At 42.4% G+C, this 22037-nt stretch overlaps 1 protein-coding gene across 2 annotated transcripts in view; it reads right to left on the bottom strand.

Moving 5' to 3' along the window:
• The window catches only part of PDGFC (platelet derived growth factor C), a 245712-nt gene extending 223899 nt beyond the window's left edge, over nucleotides 1-21813 (bottom strand). The window contains exons 1-2 of one of the 2 annotated variants that reach the window (XM_032779132.2): nucleotides 21398-21813; nucleotides 20085-20299 (exon numbers count right to left, since the gene is read on the bottom strand). In XM_032779132.2, coding sequence (XP_032635023.1) covers nucleotides 20085-20202 — 118 coding nt within the window. In that variant the 5' untranslated portion in view covers nucleotides 20203-20299; nucleotides 21398-21813. Of the gene's footprint in view, nucleotides 1-20084; nucleotides 20698-21397 lie in introns of those variants that run through there. The other variant, XM_075066348.1, reaches the window with a different exon arrangement.
• Between the last annotated feature and the right edge of the window lie 224 nt (nucleotides 21814-22037).

The raw sequence follows: 22037 nt of genomic DNA on the forward strand, positions 1-22037 counted from the left end.
AATGATTCTGTTTTGGAATCAAGGTGCAGTCATATAGTTGGTTGGGCTTTTTTACTTTGCTTTTGTTTTTTTCTTTATTAGAATCAAGTTTCAAATGGCCACACAAAACAATTATTATAGATAACAAGGCCCAGCCAAGGACACTGCTAGTCAGTTCAAAAGAAACATCTCTCTTAGCATTCATTTATCAAGTTTCTGGACACTAGCAGTTCTAGTGGCGGGATTAATCTCATTTTTCTAGTACTGTAGTTAGAAGCAGATTGGATCACACCCTTACCCCTATAGAGACTAGTTGAGCAGCACTCAGAGGGTCAGGAAAGGCTTATTGCCAAAATTTTGCATCAGAGGCATCAGATTTTGAATGCCATCGTTTTTCAATTTTAAAAAGCCTGAGCCTGATTTTCAGAGGTGATGTGTACCACTAACTCTCATGCAAACCAGTGGGTGCACAGCACTTTCTAAAAATCAGGCCCACAGTATCTCAAGTTATTAGGGCAGGGGTCAGCAACCTTTCAGAAGTGGTGTGCCGAGTCTTCATTTTTCACTCTAATTTAAAGTTTCGCGTGCCAGTAATACATTGGAACTTTTTTTAGAAGGTCTCTTTCTATAAGTCTATAATATATAACTAAACTATTGTCGTATGTAAAGTAAATAAGGTTTTTAAAATGTATAAGAAGCTTTATTTAAAAATTAAATTAAAATGTAGAGCCCCCTGGACTGGTGGCCAGAACCTGGGCAGAGTGAGTGCCACTGAAAATCAGCTCGCATGCCGCCTTCAGCACTTATGCCTTAGGTTGCCTACCCCTGTATTAGGGTAACCAGACAGCAAGTGTGAAAAATCAGGAAAGGGGGTGGGGGTAATAGAAGCCTATATAAGAAAAAGACCCAAAAACTGGGACTGTCCCTATAAAATCGGGACATCTGGTCACCCTACCAATTATGCAACCTCAAAATGAGGCCTTCAAAAATCAGAGGCCACTTCTGAAATTTTGTCTTTGGTGCACAGGAAGAGAAAAGAGAGAAACAGAAGGAAGGCATGCTCACATTCGAGATCCCATGCTGAAAAAGGTTTCAGAGCATGGCAGTAGTTTGTTTGTTGTTGATTGTCAAATACCTACACTGCACAGAAGAAAAAGTCAAATGGAAATAACTAAAAATATTCATTTCCCTCTTACCCTCAGGATAGGAATTTCTTGATTAACATGCAAAATTGACAGGGAAAAGGACCTAGCATTCACTTGTTCCTTTTCCTCAGAAGTTTAACACCATTCAAGTTGGTCATTATGGAGTAATAAAATACCAATGGCCTGTGTTGCAATGTTTCTTTGTAACTAACCAGCTTCAGAAGATTATTAGTAAGGGATTAGGAGGCTCCACACCAGCTGAACCAGGAATCATGTCTGCGACAGAAGTGAGGTACCTAACCAGAAGGTATTTAATGGACACTTCATTTGGTGAGGCCTGGCAGCTAAAATACGCACACTGGAGAATAATACAAGGCAATATTCTGCAAGATTACTACTAGACTGCAGCCCTTCTACCTTGTACACAGCATGCTTCATTGCTGAATGTTAGTGAAAGATTTCAAATTCTGTGAGGAGTTGGAAGTTTAAGGTTTGAAAGGGAGAATGCACATCAGCTTCCAGTTTCCCTCCAAGACTTGAAAAATCAGCACAGATCTCTGTGTGGCAGAGATGGAAGATTAAAGCAGAAGTTGAAGCGTAAAAACTTAAAACATAAAAATCATCATTTTGGTAATTACTATTTCTAGCAAACAAGAATTATGGAAAAGGTTTCACGTTTAAGAGCCCTTTTTATTCCATTCCTTCAAGGGAGGTAGAGTATTTATGTAAAAAGGCCATCACCTCTATGTGGTTTACTGATAACACTAGAATCCTTTTCTCCTTCAACACCCTGACCTCCTCTTCACATTTGATCTCACTTTCAACACATACCATTTTCTCTATCTTATAACGCATCCAGTTTCACTCAGCCACCTTGCAAATCAGGGATGAGAATGTTTTTTTTTCCACCAACATAAATCAAAATAATTTTCAAAACTGAGCTATCCCATTTACTTCATTAACTTCAGTGGGACTCCTCACCTGATGATTAAAGTCATTCATGATCATAAGTGTTTACAGTTCCCATAGTAAACAACTCTCTCTTCCATGTGATTCAAATAGATCATTGTACCTTGCAAACTCACATAAAAATTGCAATACATAGATATTTATGTTTGTAAAGTGTGGCTATGGACTAGAGCTACTATAGCTTTGCTGGTTTGTTGTCTATGAGCTTTTTAGAGAAAGCTACATGCTGGTACGCTGACATATAGTATACTCAGTAGTGAATCTGATGCTGCTGTCATTTAAAATCAATAGCAAAACTCCCACTGGCTATAGTAAAGGCAAGAGAATGCCAAGCATAAATTACCAGGGAAAAATAGATAAATATACTTTTAAGAAATATATTTATTGCAGAATTTGAGTTTTCCAAGCAATTAACATGCTGGCAACTACAGGTGAAAAGTAATTAGTGTTATTAGGAATATTGGCTACACATAACATACAACAGATAACCTCTTCTCTGAAGTGCAGCATTATTTCGATTGTGGTAGTGCCCTAGGTCCCCCATGAGGATCAGGAATTGTGCTAGGTGCCATACAAATATGGAGGATGTTTTGATTTGTTTACAAATCCATCCATTTTCAACATATTCCACAGGTATTTTCCAGAGGTGGAAGAGACGACAAAAAAAAAAAAATCAATGTGTTCCTAATCATTCCAGGCATGATAGTTTGTTTATACTAAAGACACACTCAATTTTATACATACCATGGTATATCCCTGAGTATCCTAGAAAATTAACTAATGTGTATCCATAAACAGGTTGGGAGAAATGATCTAGCAAATAGGAATAGGACTGAGTCCCAAATGGTACACTATCCTTTCAATGAAAAAATAAATTAACCCTAAATTTTAGTAAAAGAACATCAGGAAAACAACATTAGTTTATGTATAAGTAGTAGAACAGATATAAACACATTATATTCTATATGAAAAATAAATTAAACACACACACACCAACAATAATATTTTCCAACAGAAGGCTTGAAATGCCTTCATACCAACTATACAAAAATTATCTGAAATCTGCATCCCTGAAGCAAGGGAAAAAAACTTGTAGGGAAAGACTCCAGATCCAGCTGGATGAATAACTACCTAAATAAATACCAAAAGGTTGTTTAGTTCTATAAATAAAAAGAGAATGAAGAAGGATGAGGTTAGGTTGCTACATAGTGTGGATGGGAAGGAGATTAAAGATAATCTAGGCATGGGCCTGTGGCAGGGTCTGCTTATTCCCCCCCGCACCAACAGGGTTAAGCCCATATTATGGACAGCGGAAGTCCCGCCTCCCTGGTGAGACTGGTCATGCTCCAAGTGCTATAGTAGTATGAAGGGAGGAAGCCCTGCTCATTCTGGGCTAGAGGCTTCAGGGGAAGGACCTGCCTGGGAAGCTCCTGCAGAGGGCCAGCCACAGCTATTGACTGCACTAGGAATCAAAGCCTTTCGTGGCCTGTCTGCACCCCAGCAATTGGAGGAGCCCCTGGAGATTATTGGCCCCACTGAACACAGAAAACCTGACACCACAAGGGAAACACCTGCACCGACTCTGGTAGGAAGTGACCCAGGGAGGGTGATGGTTCCCTGGGCATGAGGTACCACTCCATATTTCAGTAGGATCCCTCACTTAATCAGCGGTAAGCCGCTACGCCACTGTTGGGTGGGCTTGGGCCCCCTTACTGGGATCAACATACCCCTTAGTGGGTGCCCCAACTTTATAGATCTCTGGCTGCTAGGCCATACTGCCCTGCATCGAAGGGCTACTTTATGAACTCTGGCTGCTAAGCCAGGCTGCCCTGCACTGAAGGATGGCTCAATAGACTCTGGCCACTAGGCCATGCTGCCCTGCACCAAAGGGCTGCTTTGTACATGGAAGTTGAAAGTTGGCAACCCTAGTATGGGTGGGCTTCAAAACTTTTATCAACATTCTAGAATCATCTATAATGATTTAGAAGACAGTGTTAAACTCCATTATTATCATCCTTACTCTGTATTTTTGAAACATTAAGTTATCAAGAGAAAGTATGAGATGACCTGCTTTAAAAAAATCATTGAAATCAGTAAGTTACTGTAAAATAACAATCTTATTTGAAAAAAGATCAATAGCTGCTCATGTTTATCAAAAACTGTGTTAACATTCTTTTACTTTGCTCTTACCACATAGTCTTGATATGAATTGATAAAGGACATAAAAAGGAAGATAGGCAGGAGGCTAGGTGGTGGATTTAGTTAATGCATTAGATGTGTAATTTGATAACTGCTTCAAAACAGCTTTAGGATATAAAAGATATGTATGATGTCCTTAATGTAGTTCCCAATATTCCACATCTTCAAACCATTATTCAGTTTGGTACATATCAGCAAAGTTGTATGTTTTTACTGAGGAAAAGAAAGCCCAGATGTAAAAGTACTAGGGAGTGTTATATGTGAGGCATGATTTCCACTAACAGAGATTTTTTTGGAGAAGCTTGCATAACATCTGCTTGGATTGATCCAGTGCTGCTATTCTCTCTGCTACTGTTTTTCAAAACAAAGGCAATAAGAAAAATGGGTTTGCTAGAAGAGGGATAGACATAAACTAACAGATAATACTGCTGCAGCTGGAAAAATACTCTTGTCACCTTAATGGTCTTTAACAGGAAGTTCAGTTAGTATTCAGTTGTCCAGCTATGTGTTTTAAAATGTTCCCAAAATAAAACAACTGATTAGAGTTGAATTTCTGATTCCCCTGCCCCCCACCGCACTGAATAATTTACATTTTTCTCAAGGTACTGAGAGATGCAAGTCTTTCTGGAGGTGTCTCTCTCTGTTACTTGAATGGAAAGCAGCCCTCATTTTATACAACAGCCAAGCATTTAGAAAGACACAAGGCACAGGAAATTCTTTTGGGGTGTGTGTTAATGTATGGTTTTCCAGTCTACAAACATTGGTCTGAATATTTCACCGGTAGTGGTGAATTATAGGAGGCCACTTCCATTTGAGGAGGGCCTGCTTAACTAGCTTGTGGTTCTGGGGCTCATTCAAACACTCTAAAACAAAATAAAGGAATGGATGTAATAACTTCTTTATGGAAAGGCCATAAAAAGCTAGAGGGCCATGTCAACAAATTGGGTCATTTACTAGATGTTTAAGTGATGGGTTTGCAGTCCAAATTCAAGGGTGTGGATTATGTTTTACAGGCATCTTGACTAAATTTCATCCTTGTAATAAGACTCTGATCTAATTATTATTTTTTCCTCAAAGTTTCATTATGGGTGAAAAATTAAAATTCACTTTTAATATTTCAGTTTCCTTTATCATAATACTAATTTTTTCTTAATGTTCTCTATTTTATTTTTGTTCTCTTCTGGGAGAAGAGACAAATGTTTTCTGGGGAAGTGAGGAACATTTCCTTCATGATAGGGGCAGTTATTTTATAGAGTTATGGTAGCATCGTGTACTGTTCTAGAAGGGAAAAAATTAAACTGCAGTTTTCCTTCAAAACTCTGATGTGCTTGGACGAATCACAAAATAACTGTTTTGGCTCTCAGGAGTGTTCATATAAATGCAACTGTTTGTTTAATTTAACACATGATATTCTAAAAGGATAGTACTGTAAGCATCCTCCTAGTATTTCAACTGCTTTCTTTAAATGTTTGAATATCTCATGTTGCTACTTATCAGTTTCTTGTGCAAACTTCAGAAACATCTATGCTACATTTGTTTTTAATAAACATTACTACTTGCAAAGAATTATTGGAATGTCTCTAGACCTCTCAATTACTCATTTTTTTCCTTTGAAAAAAACAGAAGTTCTATCTAAACTCCATGTTATGTGCAGGATAGTGCTGTGTACTACTAGTGTGGCCCCGACCCAGAGCACCAGCCGGAACACTGGAGTGGGGCTGGAACTTGTGATGCTGCCCCGACCCAGCACCCTGGTTGGAGTGTAGGAGTGGGGCCGAGCCGTGTGCTGCAGCTCATGGGCTGGCTTAAAATGGCTTGCAGGCCAAATTCAGCCTGCGGGCTGTAGTTTGCCTGCTCCTTCACTGATCCATCTCTGAGAGAACAATAAATATTTTGGCTTGGCAGAATTCAATTTTCCCCCCCATAACTTCAGAAGATACGTATTTGTAAAATGTTTTTATCATTTCAAAGTTTCACAGTTGTGGAAAATTAGGTGATGTCAGACAATAGTGGAGTCAGACAATTTAATGACAGTAAATTGAGATGCAAAAAATTAAAATTTTACAACGGTTCAAACACATTGTGAAGATCACGTCAGAACAGAAAAAGTGAATATCTTTTAAGTCAGTCTATAACAAGTTCTTAAGCAACATTTTTCTTTCTTTGCCTGTGTGTAAACTTCAGTGATTACTGATGGAAATATTTTTTCATCTCTGTGTGTGTGTATGGAGAAAACAATAATCACCAATAAAATTCTAAGAATTCCAAACCTATTCATATTTCAACTTCAATATTTTTCCTCCTCCTTGTGGCCCATAATGGTCCCCTGAAAGGGCACTAACCTGAAACTGAGAAATATGTAATTCTGGATCAGTGACAGATATCAAGACCAATATTCTGTGAGCCATATGGGTTAAAAATAGATATTTTTTATACCAAGAAACTCTGCAGCCCTTGCCTTATGAAGAAGACATTTGCCTGTCTCTTGGCTAATGACAGCAAATGAAAAGTTGCTGGGTTTAACTGAAATTATCAACATTGCCTTCAAAGAAGATAACCTTCCAACAACCCTGAAGAATGCCATGGTCCACCCTGTTCATCAACATGTAATACAGACAAGCACTCCAGATTCTGGTGGTCCTGTTTCCAAACTTCACTTCCTTGACAAATTAATCAAGATGATGAGTATTGAAAATCTGAGAGTATACAAACACCCTCCATAATCGAGTTTCAGATTGGAACGTGGCTATTCAGTCTCACTGCAGTTTTCAATACAGTTGATTACAAAATGTTGCTGACTAGATTACAAGACCTAGCTGTATAGTGCAGCACTATAATGGCTTCAATCATTCCTCTCAAACAGGGCTTGGAGCAGTAATGGACAATATCCTCATCCCCAAGAGTCCTCACATACAGAATGCTCCACAGATCAATACTATCCATTTTCCTTTTCCATATTTATATTAGACCTCTTGTGAGATGCCACAGGCTTCATTGTCATCATAATGGTGGTAACTAACTTTATTTTCCCCTCATGGGGCACAATTGCATTGCATTTGATGCCACAATGTTTTCAAGAGAAAAGGACAATGATGAAAAACAAACAGTTTAAACTGAGCCCCAACAAGATTGTCCTACATGATGGTAGGAAAAAGAATACTTTTGAAGAGCTAGACAAGACATTGACTGACATCTAAGGTCAGGAAATTTACACTGTGATTGCCATAGTAGTGAGTCTTGGAGTCTCATTGGCCTCTAACTCATCCTGGGTATTTAGAAAATAGTAATAAGAAATCTATTTTATTAACTTTATAAACCACCAATAGGCACTTATTTAAAATTAAAATAATCCAGAGTCTTTTCAGTCAAGTTGTCTCTGTCAGTAAGCAAACAAGCATATTTTAGAGTCAGAGTTTAAAGACAGAGACCAATAGATTATCTAGTCTGATGTCCTGTATACCACAGGCCATCAACACCACCCAACAACTGAAATGAAACCAAAGTATTATAACCTGCATGAGACAAAAATATTTTGTGCCACAAGTTGAGAGTAGGAGGGACCAAGGTACACCATTGCTTGAGGCCCCTGCAATTCCTTGGAAATGACAGAGATTTCCAGATAATCCTGTCAAGTGATCTGTACCCACATGGAGCACAGGAAGGCAAAAAAGCCCCAAGATCACTGCCAATATGACCTGGGGAAAAATTCCCCTCTGGCCCCCAGATATGGGGATCAGTTAGACCTTGAGTATGTGAGCAAAAGCCAGCCAGCCTAACACCTGAGAGAGAGACTGCTCGGTGCCACCTCAGAGTCCTGGTCCCACCTTGTCTAGTATCTCATCTCCAGCCATGGCTCTCTGATACTTTGGGGTGGAGTCAAACAAACAGAAAACCTCAGAATACATTGGGGGAAGGAGAAATCCCTCTTCACCCCTGCAAGTGGCCAGCTATGAAGTTTTTAGGGACATATGATATAAACTGGAAATGAGTTGCAGGGCTTCTGAGCCCTTCCCCCTACCATCACAAGCAACCCCATCATATAATCACACTCCCAGATTTGTCCATCTCTCTTAAAACTATTTTAGTTATTTGCTCCCACATCTCCTATTAAGACACATCCATAAACTCACCCCTCTGATAGGTAGAAACCTTCTAAATTTCCACCTGACTTTGTTCCTGGCTAGTTTATATCCATTTGTTCCTGTGCCATCCTTATTCTTTAGCTCTTCATCCTCAGTGTTATCTGCCCCCTAATGCATTTATTGAGAGCATTCATATCTCCTCATGGGACATGGATGAGGGGTTTGGGGTGCAGGAGAGGCCTCCAGGCTGAGGCAGGGGTTGGGGTGTAGGAGGAGGTACAGGAGGAGATACAGGCTCTGGGCTGGGGGTGCAGGTTCCAGGGTGGAGCCAGAAATGAGGGATTCAGGGTGAGGGAGAGAGGTCCGGGCTAGGGCAGGGGGTTGCAGTACAGGGGGGGTGAGGGTTCTGGATGGGAGTGCAGGCTCTGATGTGAGGCCAGGAATGAGGGATTAAGGGTGCAGGAGGGGGCTCCAGGCTAGGGTCGAGGGGATCAGAGTGCAGGAAGGGGCACCGGGCTAGGGCAGGGGGTTGGGGCACAGAAGAGGGTGACGGGTGCAGGCTACAGGCAAGACTTACCTCAGGCGGCTCCCAGAAACAGCAGCATGTCCTCTCTCCGGCTCCTACATAGAGGCACGGCCATGTGGTTCTGCATGCTGCCCTATCTGCAAGCACCGCCTCTGCATCTCCCATTGGCCATGGTTCCCAGCCAATGGGAGCTACAGAGCTGGCACTTGGAGTGGGGGCAGCGTGCAGACTCCCTGGCTGCCCCTACATATAGGAGCCAGAGGGGAGACATACCGCTGCTTCCAGGAGCCGCGTGGAGCCACGACAGGCAGGGAGCATGCCTTTGTCTCGCTGTGCCATCGACTGAACTTTTAATGGTCTGATCAGCACTGCTGACTGGAGCCACCAGGATGTCTTTTCAACCAGGCAGCTCTTTTCATCCAGTCAAAAACTGGACATCTGGCAACCCTAAGCTGCACTCTCCTTTTTAACATTTTGAAACTGATAATAGGAAATACATAGCGATAGCTACACTGGGAGAAATATGATCTAGCAGACACAGCACTGAACTGTGAGTCAGGACACTAGGCTGTATTCCCAGCTATGCCATTGACCTGCTGTGTGACTGCAAGGAAATAAATTTTCTTCCCCATCTGTCTTGTCTATTTAGATTGTAAGATCTTTGGGACAGGAAAAATTTCCCACTGTGTTTTTGTAAAAAACCTAGCATAATGAAGCCCTAGGCCTTCTGACACCCTAAGCACTACTTTAAAACAAGTAATCATCTCTTCTCTCTTATGCCTCTCTAGTCCATGAGGAACATTAGGCCTTCACCACTGCATTCCAGCTTTGCCTGTCTTCTGCTGTGGTCTTAGCTTCTTACCAAGTCATTCTGATAGCTTACAATTCTGCTTCTATTGTGCATTTCCATATTCTCCTTTGTCTACTTCATCACCTCTTGCCTGGGGTTTCTTGTCCAATGCCTGTCTTCTTATGTTACTTTCCTCCATGTATGTCCTAGCCATCTCCATTTTTATTCCATAATTTCATCTCCTGTTGGTTTCTGTTTCATCCTCCACCAGACCTCTTCATTGGTGATATTTTTCTGGCCATCTGACATTGAGGTTTTGTCTAAGACAGCTGTTTATGAAAACCTGGAGCTTAGATAATAACTTCTTAAGTCTCCAAGTCACCAGAAAGGAAGACCAACTTTACAATGGTGTTAAATATTTCAAGTTTATCTTGGAGAGCAAGATTTCTATTTCTCCAGATCAGCTTTAAGATAACAAACGCCCGTTTAGCCTCTGCTATTCTGGCTTTAATGTCTTCATTTACAATGCTGACAAGATATATAGAATATATATCTTCCACATCAGTCCCAGAAAGTGGTATAAGTATTTTTTGTTGTGTGTGGATTCTCATGCTTTTAGTTTTCTTTAATTGTATGTAGACCTGGAGATCATGTCTCTGTGGGTATGGGATAGAAAGTTGATGTCATCTGCAAAGTCAAGGTCCTCTAACTTCTCTATGAAAGTCCATTGTATGCCTCATGGCTATTCTATGGTCTCTCTCGTTACCCAAGCCACACTCAATAAGATCACGGGTGACATCAGACATCTTTTTCTGACCCCTGTAGTAAACTCGAATGGTTTAGTCAGCTTGTTATTATGTGTAACTTCCCATTTCATATTGTCATGGAAGCTCTGAATGCTGTTCACAAATTTCTGAGGGATTCCATAGTGATGTAGCAACTTCCATAAAACTGTCCTTTCCATTATATCAAAGACTTTTTGGAAATCTATAAAAAATTCATATAAAATGACAGGATCATCATTACTACTTGATCTAGACATGATTTCACCTGTCTGACCCCTGCCTATTCTCATCATAACCTTTATTCTATTGCTTTCTTTATTCTGTCTGAAAAAATCTGTGTACCTATCTTACTTGGGAGAGACAGCAATTGAATGCCCCTCATGTTTTTCACTGGCTGAAGTCTTCTTTGTTTGACAGCTTCACTATATGATCCTTTTCCCACTCATTTATTTTGGGGTTTTTTCTTCTTCCAACACGTTTTGTAAGGTCTGTCAAACCGTCTACTGTATTCTTTGAGTCCACCTTAAAAACTTCCATTGGAATGTTATCCAGATCTGGTGCCTTTCCACTTTTTAACCGATTGCCCTACCTACTTCTACTCTGGTGATAGGTCCACAAATACATATTAATAAAAATCCAGGAAGAATTTCAAGGGTGGAAGTATATGGGGGTTTTGGCAGAGGAAACAGGAGAAGACTTGAAAAATCTCTTCTTCCTTTTAATCATTTTCAGTAAATGTTTACACTTCATTCACAAAAATTAAGAGCCAAATTTCCATAGAGAAAATGTTTCAGGATTCTTCCTTTGCATCTCTTCCACTATAAGTACAATGAGAGAATCTGACTGTATGCAAAATAACTTTTGAACACTCCCTTATTTCTATCAGAGTTGAAATGTGACAAGGCGCAGGGACACTACATGGTTCCCAGTAAATGAGAGGTTTACTCAAATTCTTTTACCCTCCCATGAATACCCACATAAGTGGAAAAGCTATAAAAAGGATGAACTAAGACTATGTCTTCACTGCAGAGTTAACTCCTCTGCAGTTAGCCTAGTTCAAGTAAGAGCAGCCACACTAGCAAATAACACTCAAGCTGCACAGATGGATTGAATTAGCAGCTAATGAGTTTCTGCTATCTCAAGTGTAATTTATACCCCCCCCCCCCCCCCGCGGACCAACTTGAGTTAAAAAACCCACAGGGCAACAACTGAGTAAACTCTGCACTGAAGACAAGCCCTCAGACTGAAGGCCCGATATTCCACTGACTTGCACAGTTGTTTACACCTGTTCAATGGGAATGTAAAATGCCAAATCAGAATGCAATATTTTACACCACTTAGCATTCATTTGACATATTTGCAACAGAGTGGAGAATTAAGCTGCCAGCTCAGAAGGAGAAAATCTGAGCAAGGTCTAGTCTACACTACGCGTTTATACCGATTTTAGCAGCGTTAAACCGATTTAACGCTGCACCCGTCCACACAATGAGGACCCTTGAATCGATAAAGGGCTCTTAAATCGGTTCTGACCCCTCCCAACGAAGAATAGCGCAAAGCGGTATACCGAGATAGGGTAGTTGGCAAATCGTAATGGCCTCGGCGGTTCCCACAGTCACTGGGGAGCTGCTGGAAAGCAAATCTGAACTCGACACAGCAGTAACAGAAGCCCAGCGAACTTTTAATGCATCACTGTTGCCCACATGGACTCGATCACATGGGTCCGATAGCATCCAAAGCCAAAAAGAGCTGCAGCAGACCATACGGAGATACGATCGACACGCAGGGTGAGACAAATCTATCTACAATCTGTTACAAAATCCAAACAGAAGAATGAATCAACCAGCAAGATACAGACCAGCGCAACAGAGGTGTGACAAGCGCTAACAGAAAGCCAAAACGAATCAAATGGAAATCATGGAGGAAGGGAGGAGACGAGACCAGATCCCAAGTCCCGCATTCTCCGAAAGTATGCACTTCTGGCTGAGCTCCCAAGCCGTGAGGTCATAACACATTGTCGGTGTCAGGGTAATACCGCTCAATTTCCCCCCCCGGTAAAGAAAAGGAAAAAAAACACGTCTTGACTTTTCCAAGCACCGAGTCAAACTACGCATGCCGCGGAGAGACGCGGCTGTGCACTAAAACACACATCCTTCCTCCCTCCCGGGCAGACGTACAGTGCAGAGGCTGAGCGCCTGACATCACCGGTATCTCCTGGGACCCAGTGATCAACCGGGGCGCCGGGTAAAGAAAAGAATAAACCCCGGTATTCCCTCAGATGCACACGATAGGCGTAACCATTTCCCATCATCATGCAACGGGCTGAACTTCCATCACCACCCTGCAGTCTAAAGAAAAATTCTTACTGCCGGACATCACACAGCGGAATGCTGGGCTCCTCCCACCATTTAAGTCCTCGTTACTACATACAGCTGGAGCGCGTCCCTCATTCTATTCTCACTAAAGAGAGTCAGTGTCTTACCACGCATCTATAACTTCTCACACACAAAGGGGACCTGAACGCAGCGCAAAGGTTGGGGGAGAGGGAAGCCAACGGATGGTTGTTGCAGCGGCACCCCTGATGGCATGCAGCTCACATTCGTGGACTACACGAGCGCTGTGCTCTCTGTCTCTGGCTATCAGTACACGGCAATATCTAGGACGATGAACTATTTTTAGATACAAAAGGAGGAATGACCAGGATCATTCCCTTGTCTTTGCGCCTCGGCGACTCAGCGAAGTCACAGGAGCACCAACTAGATCAGCGACAGAACGACTCATACAGCATCTCATCGCAATTTAACATGGCATGGCAGACGTACAGAAAGACGGTAACATCTCTGCCTACCTGCAAAGCAAAGAATCTGGCGTGACGCGCAGAATCCGCTCTGTCAGCGCCATACACATACGGTGACATGACAAGGCAAACAGGCGAATGTGCCATCTAATGGCGCGTGCCAGGGCAATACCAGGAAAGGGCGGAAAATGTCGCCATGCGATTACGAGAGATGAGATGTAGATCTGATCTATACGCCAAAGTAACCTCAACACTGTTTTTGCACCATCATGCATTGGGATCTCAACCAGAATTCCGATGGGCGGGGGAGACTGCAGGAACTATGGGATAGCTACCCACAGTGCAACATTCCAGAAATCGACACTAGCCTCGGTACATGGATGCACACCACCGAATTACTGTGCTTTGTGTGGCCGCGTGCACTCAATTTTATATAATCTGTTTTACAAAACCGGTTTATGTAAAATCGGAACAATCTTGTAGTGTAGACGTCCCCCTCAACAGCACTCGCTAACCTAATTCTAAGGACTGGGTTGATCCAGAGACTGAGGAAGTTTTTAACTGATATTTCCTTTTGCTTATATTACCTAGCTTGCTTTCTGTTCATAAAGATTTTCTCCAGAATACTTGTTATGTTTTGTTTCTACTCAACCATCCCACCAACTTACAGAGATTAGCTGTTTTTATAACATTATTTATCTGTTATTTGTAATTACATCAGAGGACCCATTAATACAACAGGACTTAAAACCAGATAATCACATGCTCCCACAACATGTTAACTATATATAAACCCAGTGTAATATTGGCAATATGCTCTCTCTGCAAAGGGATCAAAAGGCAGGTGCATGCTGCAGCTGATACAAATGTGGATCAAGAAGAATGCATAAATCTTCTGGACTCTGAAAACTTAAAATAGTATCCCACAAGTCTCTCAAGAATGTGAAAATTATACTGCGGCTTTGTGCAGATAAACATTATGAGGTTTCATCTATGTGGTGTTCCCAAGTATTTCAGATTCAAATAAAAGCTGTACAAGTCTTCCGAACAAGGAATAACAGGTCTGAGTAAGCCACAGTGTGCAATTAATTTATTGGCTCCAAAGCAATCAGGTACATATTAAACGTTCACATATGGGAATGCTACTTCTGTTGTTCTGTAGTACAATTGCTTTACAAAGCTATGTACTCTACTGAAAGTTATTTGTCTACTGGGACATCCTCCAGAGAGCTCACTCACCATGAGGTTCACTTTGCATGACATCCAGTTTGCGATTGAGGTGAAAATAGCTCTTTTTTACATACAAAAAGCCATAAAGAGGTGGAGTAATAGCCTAAATTCCACTCAAATAAGCTAACCTTGTGAAAAGGAGAGCAGACTGCAACAGTTATGAATTGCCAGACAGGTCTAATGACTACATGAAAAACATTGCTATAATGCAATACCACTGCTGCAGGCGGCAAAGCACAACTCTGCTACTACATGTCAGCTGGAATAATAATTAGAACCAAAAAGTTAGGATTAAATCCTAACCATGTAGATGACTTTATCTACAGAGTTCAACATGAAACGTTCACTAGAATGGCTCTCATGGGTTCAAGGTATACATTCTGTTTCTCTCTCTGATATGAAAGTACTGTATGAAGTGCAAAAAAAAAAGCCCAGCACAGTTTAAACACTAATTTGTGATTCAAGGTCTGTAAATCTATTAGAAAACAATAACTGCAAGAAATCAGATTTAAGCAAACTGCATTCAATATTCAATTTTAGATACGTAACAAACGTAGAAAAAAGGCAGGAGTGCACAGAAATGGGAACATGTAGGGAACTTTCCACACTACTAAACCAAACTTTACATAACAGAGAGGAGTAGCTGAAATAAAGAGAGGTTACAAGTAGTACTGTAAATAGTAGTGGTATTAATGTTAGCAGTAAACTACAAAGCAAATAATGAGTTTTAAAATGTTCTTGCATAGTTATTTACTACACTCATTACGCATTTGAAGATTTGTTAAAACTTTTCCAATTTGCCACAATCCCTTGTTTAAAACTTTAAAAAGGGTGTTGTACAACTCTTTAACTCTTTCCATTAAAGGGTTTTAAAGTTTCACACCAAACCACATTTTGAACTAAACAAACAGATTAAACTATAGAAGTTTTTCAGATCTACTTTTCCTTTTAGACAAATACAATTCTGAACATGTGACATCTCTTTGCCAATGAAGAAGACTGCACAAAACTGCACCACCCAGCATTAGTCAGCAGATTTTCTTGGTAGTTATCAGACCAGTTATAGCTGGTAGCAGAACATTTAGATCTAACTGTTTTGAAATGCATTCCTTTATTGTCAGTAGTTTTCTTATCTAAATATTCAATTTAAATTAAGTTTATTCTTGAAATCATTACTTTCTGAGTCTTGTAAGATTTGGATTGGGGATATATAAAATCCATAGGCTTCTATAGGACTGCTTAGAGTTTTGAATTAAGTGAACTCAGTCGTTCAAGAAAAATCCAGCATCAGCCCCTGCCCATACTACAATCAGTTACCTTCCCCTACAGAGCCTCAATCTCTCTTTGAAGATATGTAATGTAAGAAGTGGGTAACCCCATGGCTTATTGTGAGAGGCCAACCAGGGGTAGGAGATTCAATGAACGCTGGCTCTTCAGCTGTACATTAAAACTCCAACCACGTTCATGGAGCTTTTTGCAGGCCACAGGCTGAAGGCTGAAGTGTATCAGCCTCCAGTGGACTTCAGATTTGTTGTAAATAATTCAGGCAGCTCTACTAAGAGTGGTATCACTCTCAACTTCAGAATTTTTTATAGACTACACTTTTTATCATCTTTTAACAAATTGTTGCAGGAACTAGAACACTAAATCATAAGCAGAGGTGCGTTGATGAGACAGTCATTTGTAGAAAACCAGGACATACACTCGTGTGCTTTCTGTGATTGTTGCTATTCATGCTCAAAACTTGATTCAATGTGAATTAATATTTCTAACCGGTTGATTTTGGTCATGTGTTGATTGATCTCAAACCTTTGGTCTCCTGAAGTTCTATAGTAGTGTATCATTTTATAAATGCAGATTACAGGTAAACTATTTTGTTATACATGGCATCTGATAATAGGTTTTCCTGTCATCTTACACAAGTATTATGTAATATTCTTGTACCTATACCCCGATTTCTATAGTTTTATGGAATTGCTTTACAAAACTTATCTTGCCCCACAACAGCCAAGAATATGGCTAAGGGACCTACATTCTCCTGTCACTTCTATATTGTGGCCAAAATTTGCTGATAGATCAATAGACAAATCTCCTTTGTGGTAAATGAGTTGCACTCACTTCTGCCAGTGGTGCATTTTACCCATCCAACTTATCAAATGTTGAAACTATAGAGCCATGAATGGGGGAATGAAAGACCAAAGGATTGGTTCAGAATTGGCAGGATGAAAGGAGTAACAGGAAAAGAGAGATGGTGAGGCGTAATAGGAGGAAGAAAAATGCAAATCATCCCTGAATCAAATCTTATGCAAGAGAGATTGGGAACGTCTCAAGAGTAATTGAATCCTAGAATTTTTTTTCTTGGCCCCTGTTTTGGTATGGGTACAAAGATGGCAATGAATGTATTTTAGAGAACTATAATACAAACTTACAAAGCTTTGTAAACCTGCCAACCCATTCAAGCAGAACCCTCTTGGTCAAAATTACACAGAAATGTGGAAACAATTCATCCATATAAATAGCAGCCTCCACCAAGTATATCACATACTCCAGTCTCAAGCCTACCAAATGATCACTCACCTTTGAACCTCCAAATGTAACCACTTATTAATCTTTAGTTTTGTAATTCAACTGAGTAAAGATATTTCAGAATTAAATAATTTAAGACTCCTTAATGCCAAGCAGAGTTTACAAATAAACCTTCAAGAAAGCTGAACTGATTATACCAAAGGGCTGATAAAAGCAAGTATATAGTTTTAAGTGGTTTCATGTAGAACTATATTGGCCCCACAGCACCCATCATGTTGAATTCCTGGCTGATGATAGTAAAATACTTATTTCTCACAAGAATTTCTACCTTTTATTTGTGTACAACAATTCAGCCTGGGTAATCAGTATCTAAAATGTAATTCCTCATATGCACTATAACAAGAGAACTCCTTACATTTTCCCTCATCCCCCGGCCAAAAAAAACCAAAACACATTGAGTCACACTGTACAGTTATATCTTCAAGTTAATGGTCTAGATTCTTGACACTAAGGCCCTGATCCTGCACATACTTATAAACATGCTTAACTTTATTCAAGCAATAAAGTTATTAACTAACTCCCAAAGCAGTTTGAACCAATAATAGCTACTCTAGCATGCAGTCATTACAATTTTAATTTGTTTTGTAGTACAACTGTTTGGCTAGATATCAATTTAGCAATTAGACAAAACTTTTTATTTCTAAGTTGAGGAAGAAAAATGTTTCTCCCTCCCAGCCACCACCACCCCGCCCCCTTTTTCTTTGAACCAAAACATTGTATATAAAGCTTTGCCATGTGAACAGCAACATCTCCTAGCCAACTATAAGGCGTTTTAACCTGCCTCTAGCTAAAAGCTATACAATCTTTAGGTTGCTGTAGAGTTTAAAAAAATCACTAATTAAATCAAGTTAAAACTGGTCTGACCAACATTACTGATCCCCCAAATAATTAAAGTATGTCAAAACAATTAAGTATTGGTTTTAGTTTTGGCTAAACTTTTGCACTTACTTAGTCTAATGTAAAAGTTAAGAGCTAGAAATGAAAGCATAGGTAAACAACAACTCAGATGGCTATACTATATGAACTACATTTAAATATAAAGAGTAACATTTCTGGAACTCTTTTATGTTTCTTCTGGGTTTGTATTTGTTACAAGACTCTGATGCACTTAGTGTACCTTACAAAGTGACAAACTGGATCATTAGCTACCTGAAGCTTGACCTCAGGCAGCTGCATTACCTGTGTATGAACAGTGTCTAAGTTGTGCTGTCAGATATAACTATTTGTATTATCCATAAATATTTATTTTATAGCAATTCTACCTCTCTCCTGTGTAGCAGTTTCACTTTTCAGACTTTCTTATTGGTCAGCTAGGCAATAAGGCCTTCCTGCCTATTTAAGACCCTGTTGCACTGTCACATAACAAATCTCTTGTGGAAGACTGACAACCTGTTATGTCTCTCCCCTGAACTCTGTCTGCTTTGAGAAAACAATGGTAATTCATACACTTCAATATGTTCCTTGTATACACCACATGAATAAGAGAGTAAAGCATATTTTCATTACATTTGCCCTGAATCCACTTTGTCTCTATCTGGCTCCCTAAAACCTCCATCAGTCAGATGAATGGGGAGGATGGGAGGTATTTCTATTCTCACACAACACAGATATTTTCCTGTACTGAGGACAAAGGTTAGTTTGATTAATTTTCCTGTCAGGGTATAGCTGGGTTTCTGACTCTTTTGATCACTTTCCCTTAGCCCTTTGCAGTTGCTCTGATTAGAGACTGATCCCTGTGCTGCTCTTTGATCAGTAGCCCTGGCAGTCTGCAGGTGCCATATGTCATCACATTAGCAAACAGCAGCAATATTAATCTCTTCTTCTGGTAAAACTGATAACACTACACATTCTATTAATTCACATAATGTCTGTAACAGGCCACTTAGTTCTTCATTTGTTTTGTATTAAGAGACGCAGTATATAATACTTAATCAAGGGAGTTCCAAGTTCAAAGCTGACAGTTTTTGCTGAACTGAGCAAGTCTTTAAATTTGCATTTCTGTTATGTTTCATTTATAACCTACTAAAACTTTGGAAGTATTTTGCTTGTGCCTTTATGTTGGTTTGTCTAGGAAAAACAACAATCCAGCTAACAGGCAAACTGCTAAGATTTTTCCCCTTATATATTGGCATACATCACTGGAAAACAGGGTGTTTAATAGCCTAATTGTAGACATTCTGCATAAATAGTGTGGTTTCATGTGCTACACAATATTTCTGTTTTTAAAGTAGTCTTTAAAATGACTTCATAATAGTAGATCAAGAGAAAAGGCCCTTAAAAATCTGAATAATGTATATCATATGGAGTTCAGAGGCTAAGCAAATTACACACCCTGAAGCTGCCCTTGCTGTATGAAAGGAGCCTTTCTCCAGCTCTGAGCAATCCCCGCCCAAGGGAACTTGCATCTGAGAGTTTTCTAAACATTTCAGGTACACTTGAAAGCTGAAAGTAATTCTCATTTCCTATGCAGGAATAGCTGGTTTCCACACATACAAAATAGTGCTCATTCACCAACAGAAACAAAAACACCCCACCAGCGAAGGAAGGATTAGGGCACAAAGGTGTAGTTAGAAAAACAAAAAGGAAGAAAAGAAACATTTTAAACCACCACCCACAAAATAAAGTCTCCAAACAGGCTGTGAGCTTCTTTCTTTGCTATCTTCCAGCTAGTAAATGGGTGCCCTTTTACCTCTCCTGCTTCAGTTAACGAGGCTGACAAGTTTCCTGGAGTGACAAACACACAGCGAAGACAGACCTGCCAAGTCTCATTCATTTGGGCTTCGATCTTAAAGACTTACTCGGGCGATGCAAGATTTTTTTTTCCCCCTCCCGCAGTGAGTTTCAGTGCACGGCGTGTTGTACATTGTGAAGTTACACGCACTTGAGAGGGTCCCAGCTTCGTGACAGCCCGGCCTCCGAAACTGCAGAGTTAATGCACCCCTCCTTCCCTACCCACCTCTCCTTCCCTAGCACGGAGGGGGTCACCGGCCGTGCCTTACCATTCTGCTCCTTGGCGCTGGAGAACTGCAGCTTGACGCTCAGATTGGACTCCGCTTGGGCTCCATGTCTCTGGCTGGCCAGGGCAGATGTCAGCAGGAGTAGGGCGAAGAGGAGCATTTGGCTGACCGAGGGAAGTTATCACACACACCAGGCACGTTCGGCTCGCCGGCAAGTCCCGAGTCTCTTTCACCACCACCAGGCGCCGGCTGCGCCGCTGGGGAGAAAGCAGCCCTGAGCCTGCTTTGGCAGCGCAGAAGTGCAGGGTAGTTTCCACATAATCCCATCCAAAACTCTTGTACTAGCGCCTTTCTCCGTGTCTCAGGTGGGGGGCGGGGGGGCGCTAAAGGATCAAAGCAAAGGCTGGACCCAAACCAGCTTCGCAAGGGCTCCGCAATCCGCGCCGGGCTGGGAGGGAGAAGGCTGGCGAAGGCGTCCAGCGCACACTGGGGCCAAGGGAGGAGGGGACGAGAGGATTCGCCGCTGCCTGGGAGCAGCACCTGTCAGCTCCACAAGCAAAACAGCAGGAACAGCGCGGGGAGGGGGCGGGGAGCAAGGCCCCTTCTTCGCCCTCTTCGCGACAGCCGCGCTGCCAACCGGGCAGCGTCCCCCGCCCCCCCGCGAGGGTCCGCTCTCCCTCCCGCGCGTGGCTCTGCCCTGCCCCTCGGCGGCCGGCCTCAGGGGAGGGAACAAAGTGCCCGTCCCAGCGCGCACAGCCGGGGCAGGCGGCTGCTCCTGCTGCTGCTCGACTCTCCCCAGCCAGCGGCTGCACGCAGCCCGAGCCCGGCACCTGGTTTGAGTTTGACGCAACAGCAGTTCGCGTTTAAAGAAAGAGCCGGGACTAGCGCCGCCGCCCGGAGCCCCCACCGAGCCGGCCCGGCTCCCCTCCCCCAGAAGCCTGCCCCTACTCCCTGCGGTCCCCCTCCCAGAGCCCTTCGGCCCTTCTCTCGCCCCCCGGATCCCCCTTCTCCTCCTGCCCCGCACCCTCTGCCTGGATCCTCTGCACGGGGCCGCCCGGCCCGGCCCGGCCCAGGGCTGCCGCCCGGAGGAGGTTACCCCTCGCGTCGCCAGGAGGGGCGCGCAGGGAGGCGGAGTGGCCAGCCCAGCCGGGGGCTGCTGGGGTGGGGGGAGCTTGCCACTGCTCGGGGGAGCGGGGCAAAGCAGAGCTGCTGCTGCTGCTGCTGCAGCCGCCTGGCTCTCCCTGCCGTTGACTGCCAACAGGTGCGAGCAGAGCCGGGCTGGGGCTGAGCACCGCTAGTCTCGGCCCGCCCCGGGCAGAGGGAAAGGCTTCAGAGCAAGCAAAACAAATGTTAACCTGCCAGACAAGGGCCCCACGTCTCCAGTGAGCCCCTGGCGCTTGCGAAGGCCGCCAAGACCCGGGAGGGAATATTCGGGCGAGTTCTGCCCTCTCTCTCCATGCCCCCGCCGCTCCTGCTTTCATCAGCTGGATGTTTGTTGCCAGGTCACAGCGGATTGCAGGAAACGGCTCATCGCCACTCGCTCTGGTTGAGTCAGGGCGTCTTGTCTCCAGTACAGCGCAAAGAGCCTCTCTGACCCTTCCAGCGTCGCTGCTTTGGGGTCTCAGTCACATAGCCCAATAGCCACCCCTGGCTGTAGGGTTTGAAATAGAGATGGGCTCGATCCCCAGCTCGGAACGCTGCCCAGCTTTGGCAGGTTCGGCTTTCCAGCCAAACTTCACAACTTGCAGCAGCCTTGATAGGGGGCCCAGTCAAACGCCTGGCTCCAAAGTAAGTGGGAGTTCAGCTCCACATACAGACTTTCTCCCTACTGCTGTAAACAGGTCCCTGGGGCAGACCCACAGCTCCATTGACTTCAGAGAGGGCTGACGAGGGTTGTCCGTGGGGATCTGAATGGAGAATCAGGCTCTTTGTACTTCAGGCCAGTTTTTATTTTCTTTATTCATTCTCAAATTCCTTAATTAAGAGGAATCATTA

Source organism: Chelonoidis abingdonii, chromosome 5, assembly GCF_003597395.2.
Source record: "Chelonoidis abingdonii isolate Lonesome George chromosome 5, CheloAbing_2.0, whole genome shotgun sequence".
Lineage (NCBI taxonomy): Eukaryota > Metazoa > Chordata > Testudines > Testudinidae > Chelonoidis > Chelonoidis abingdonii.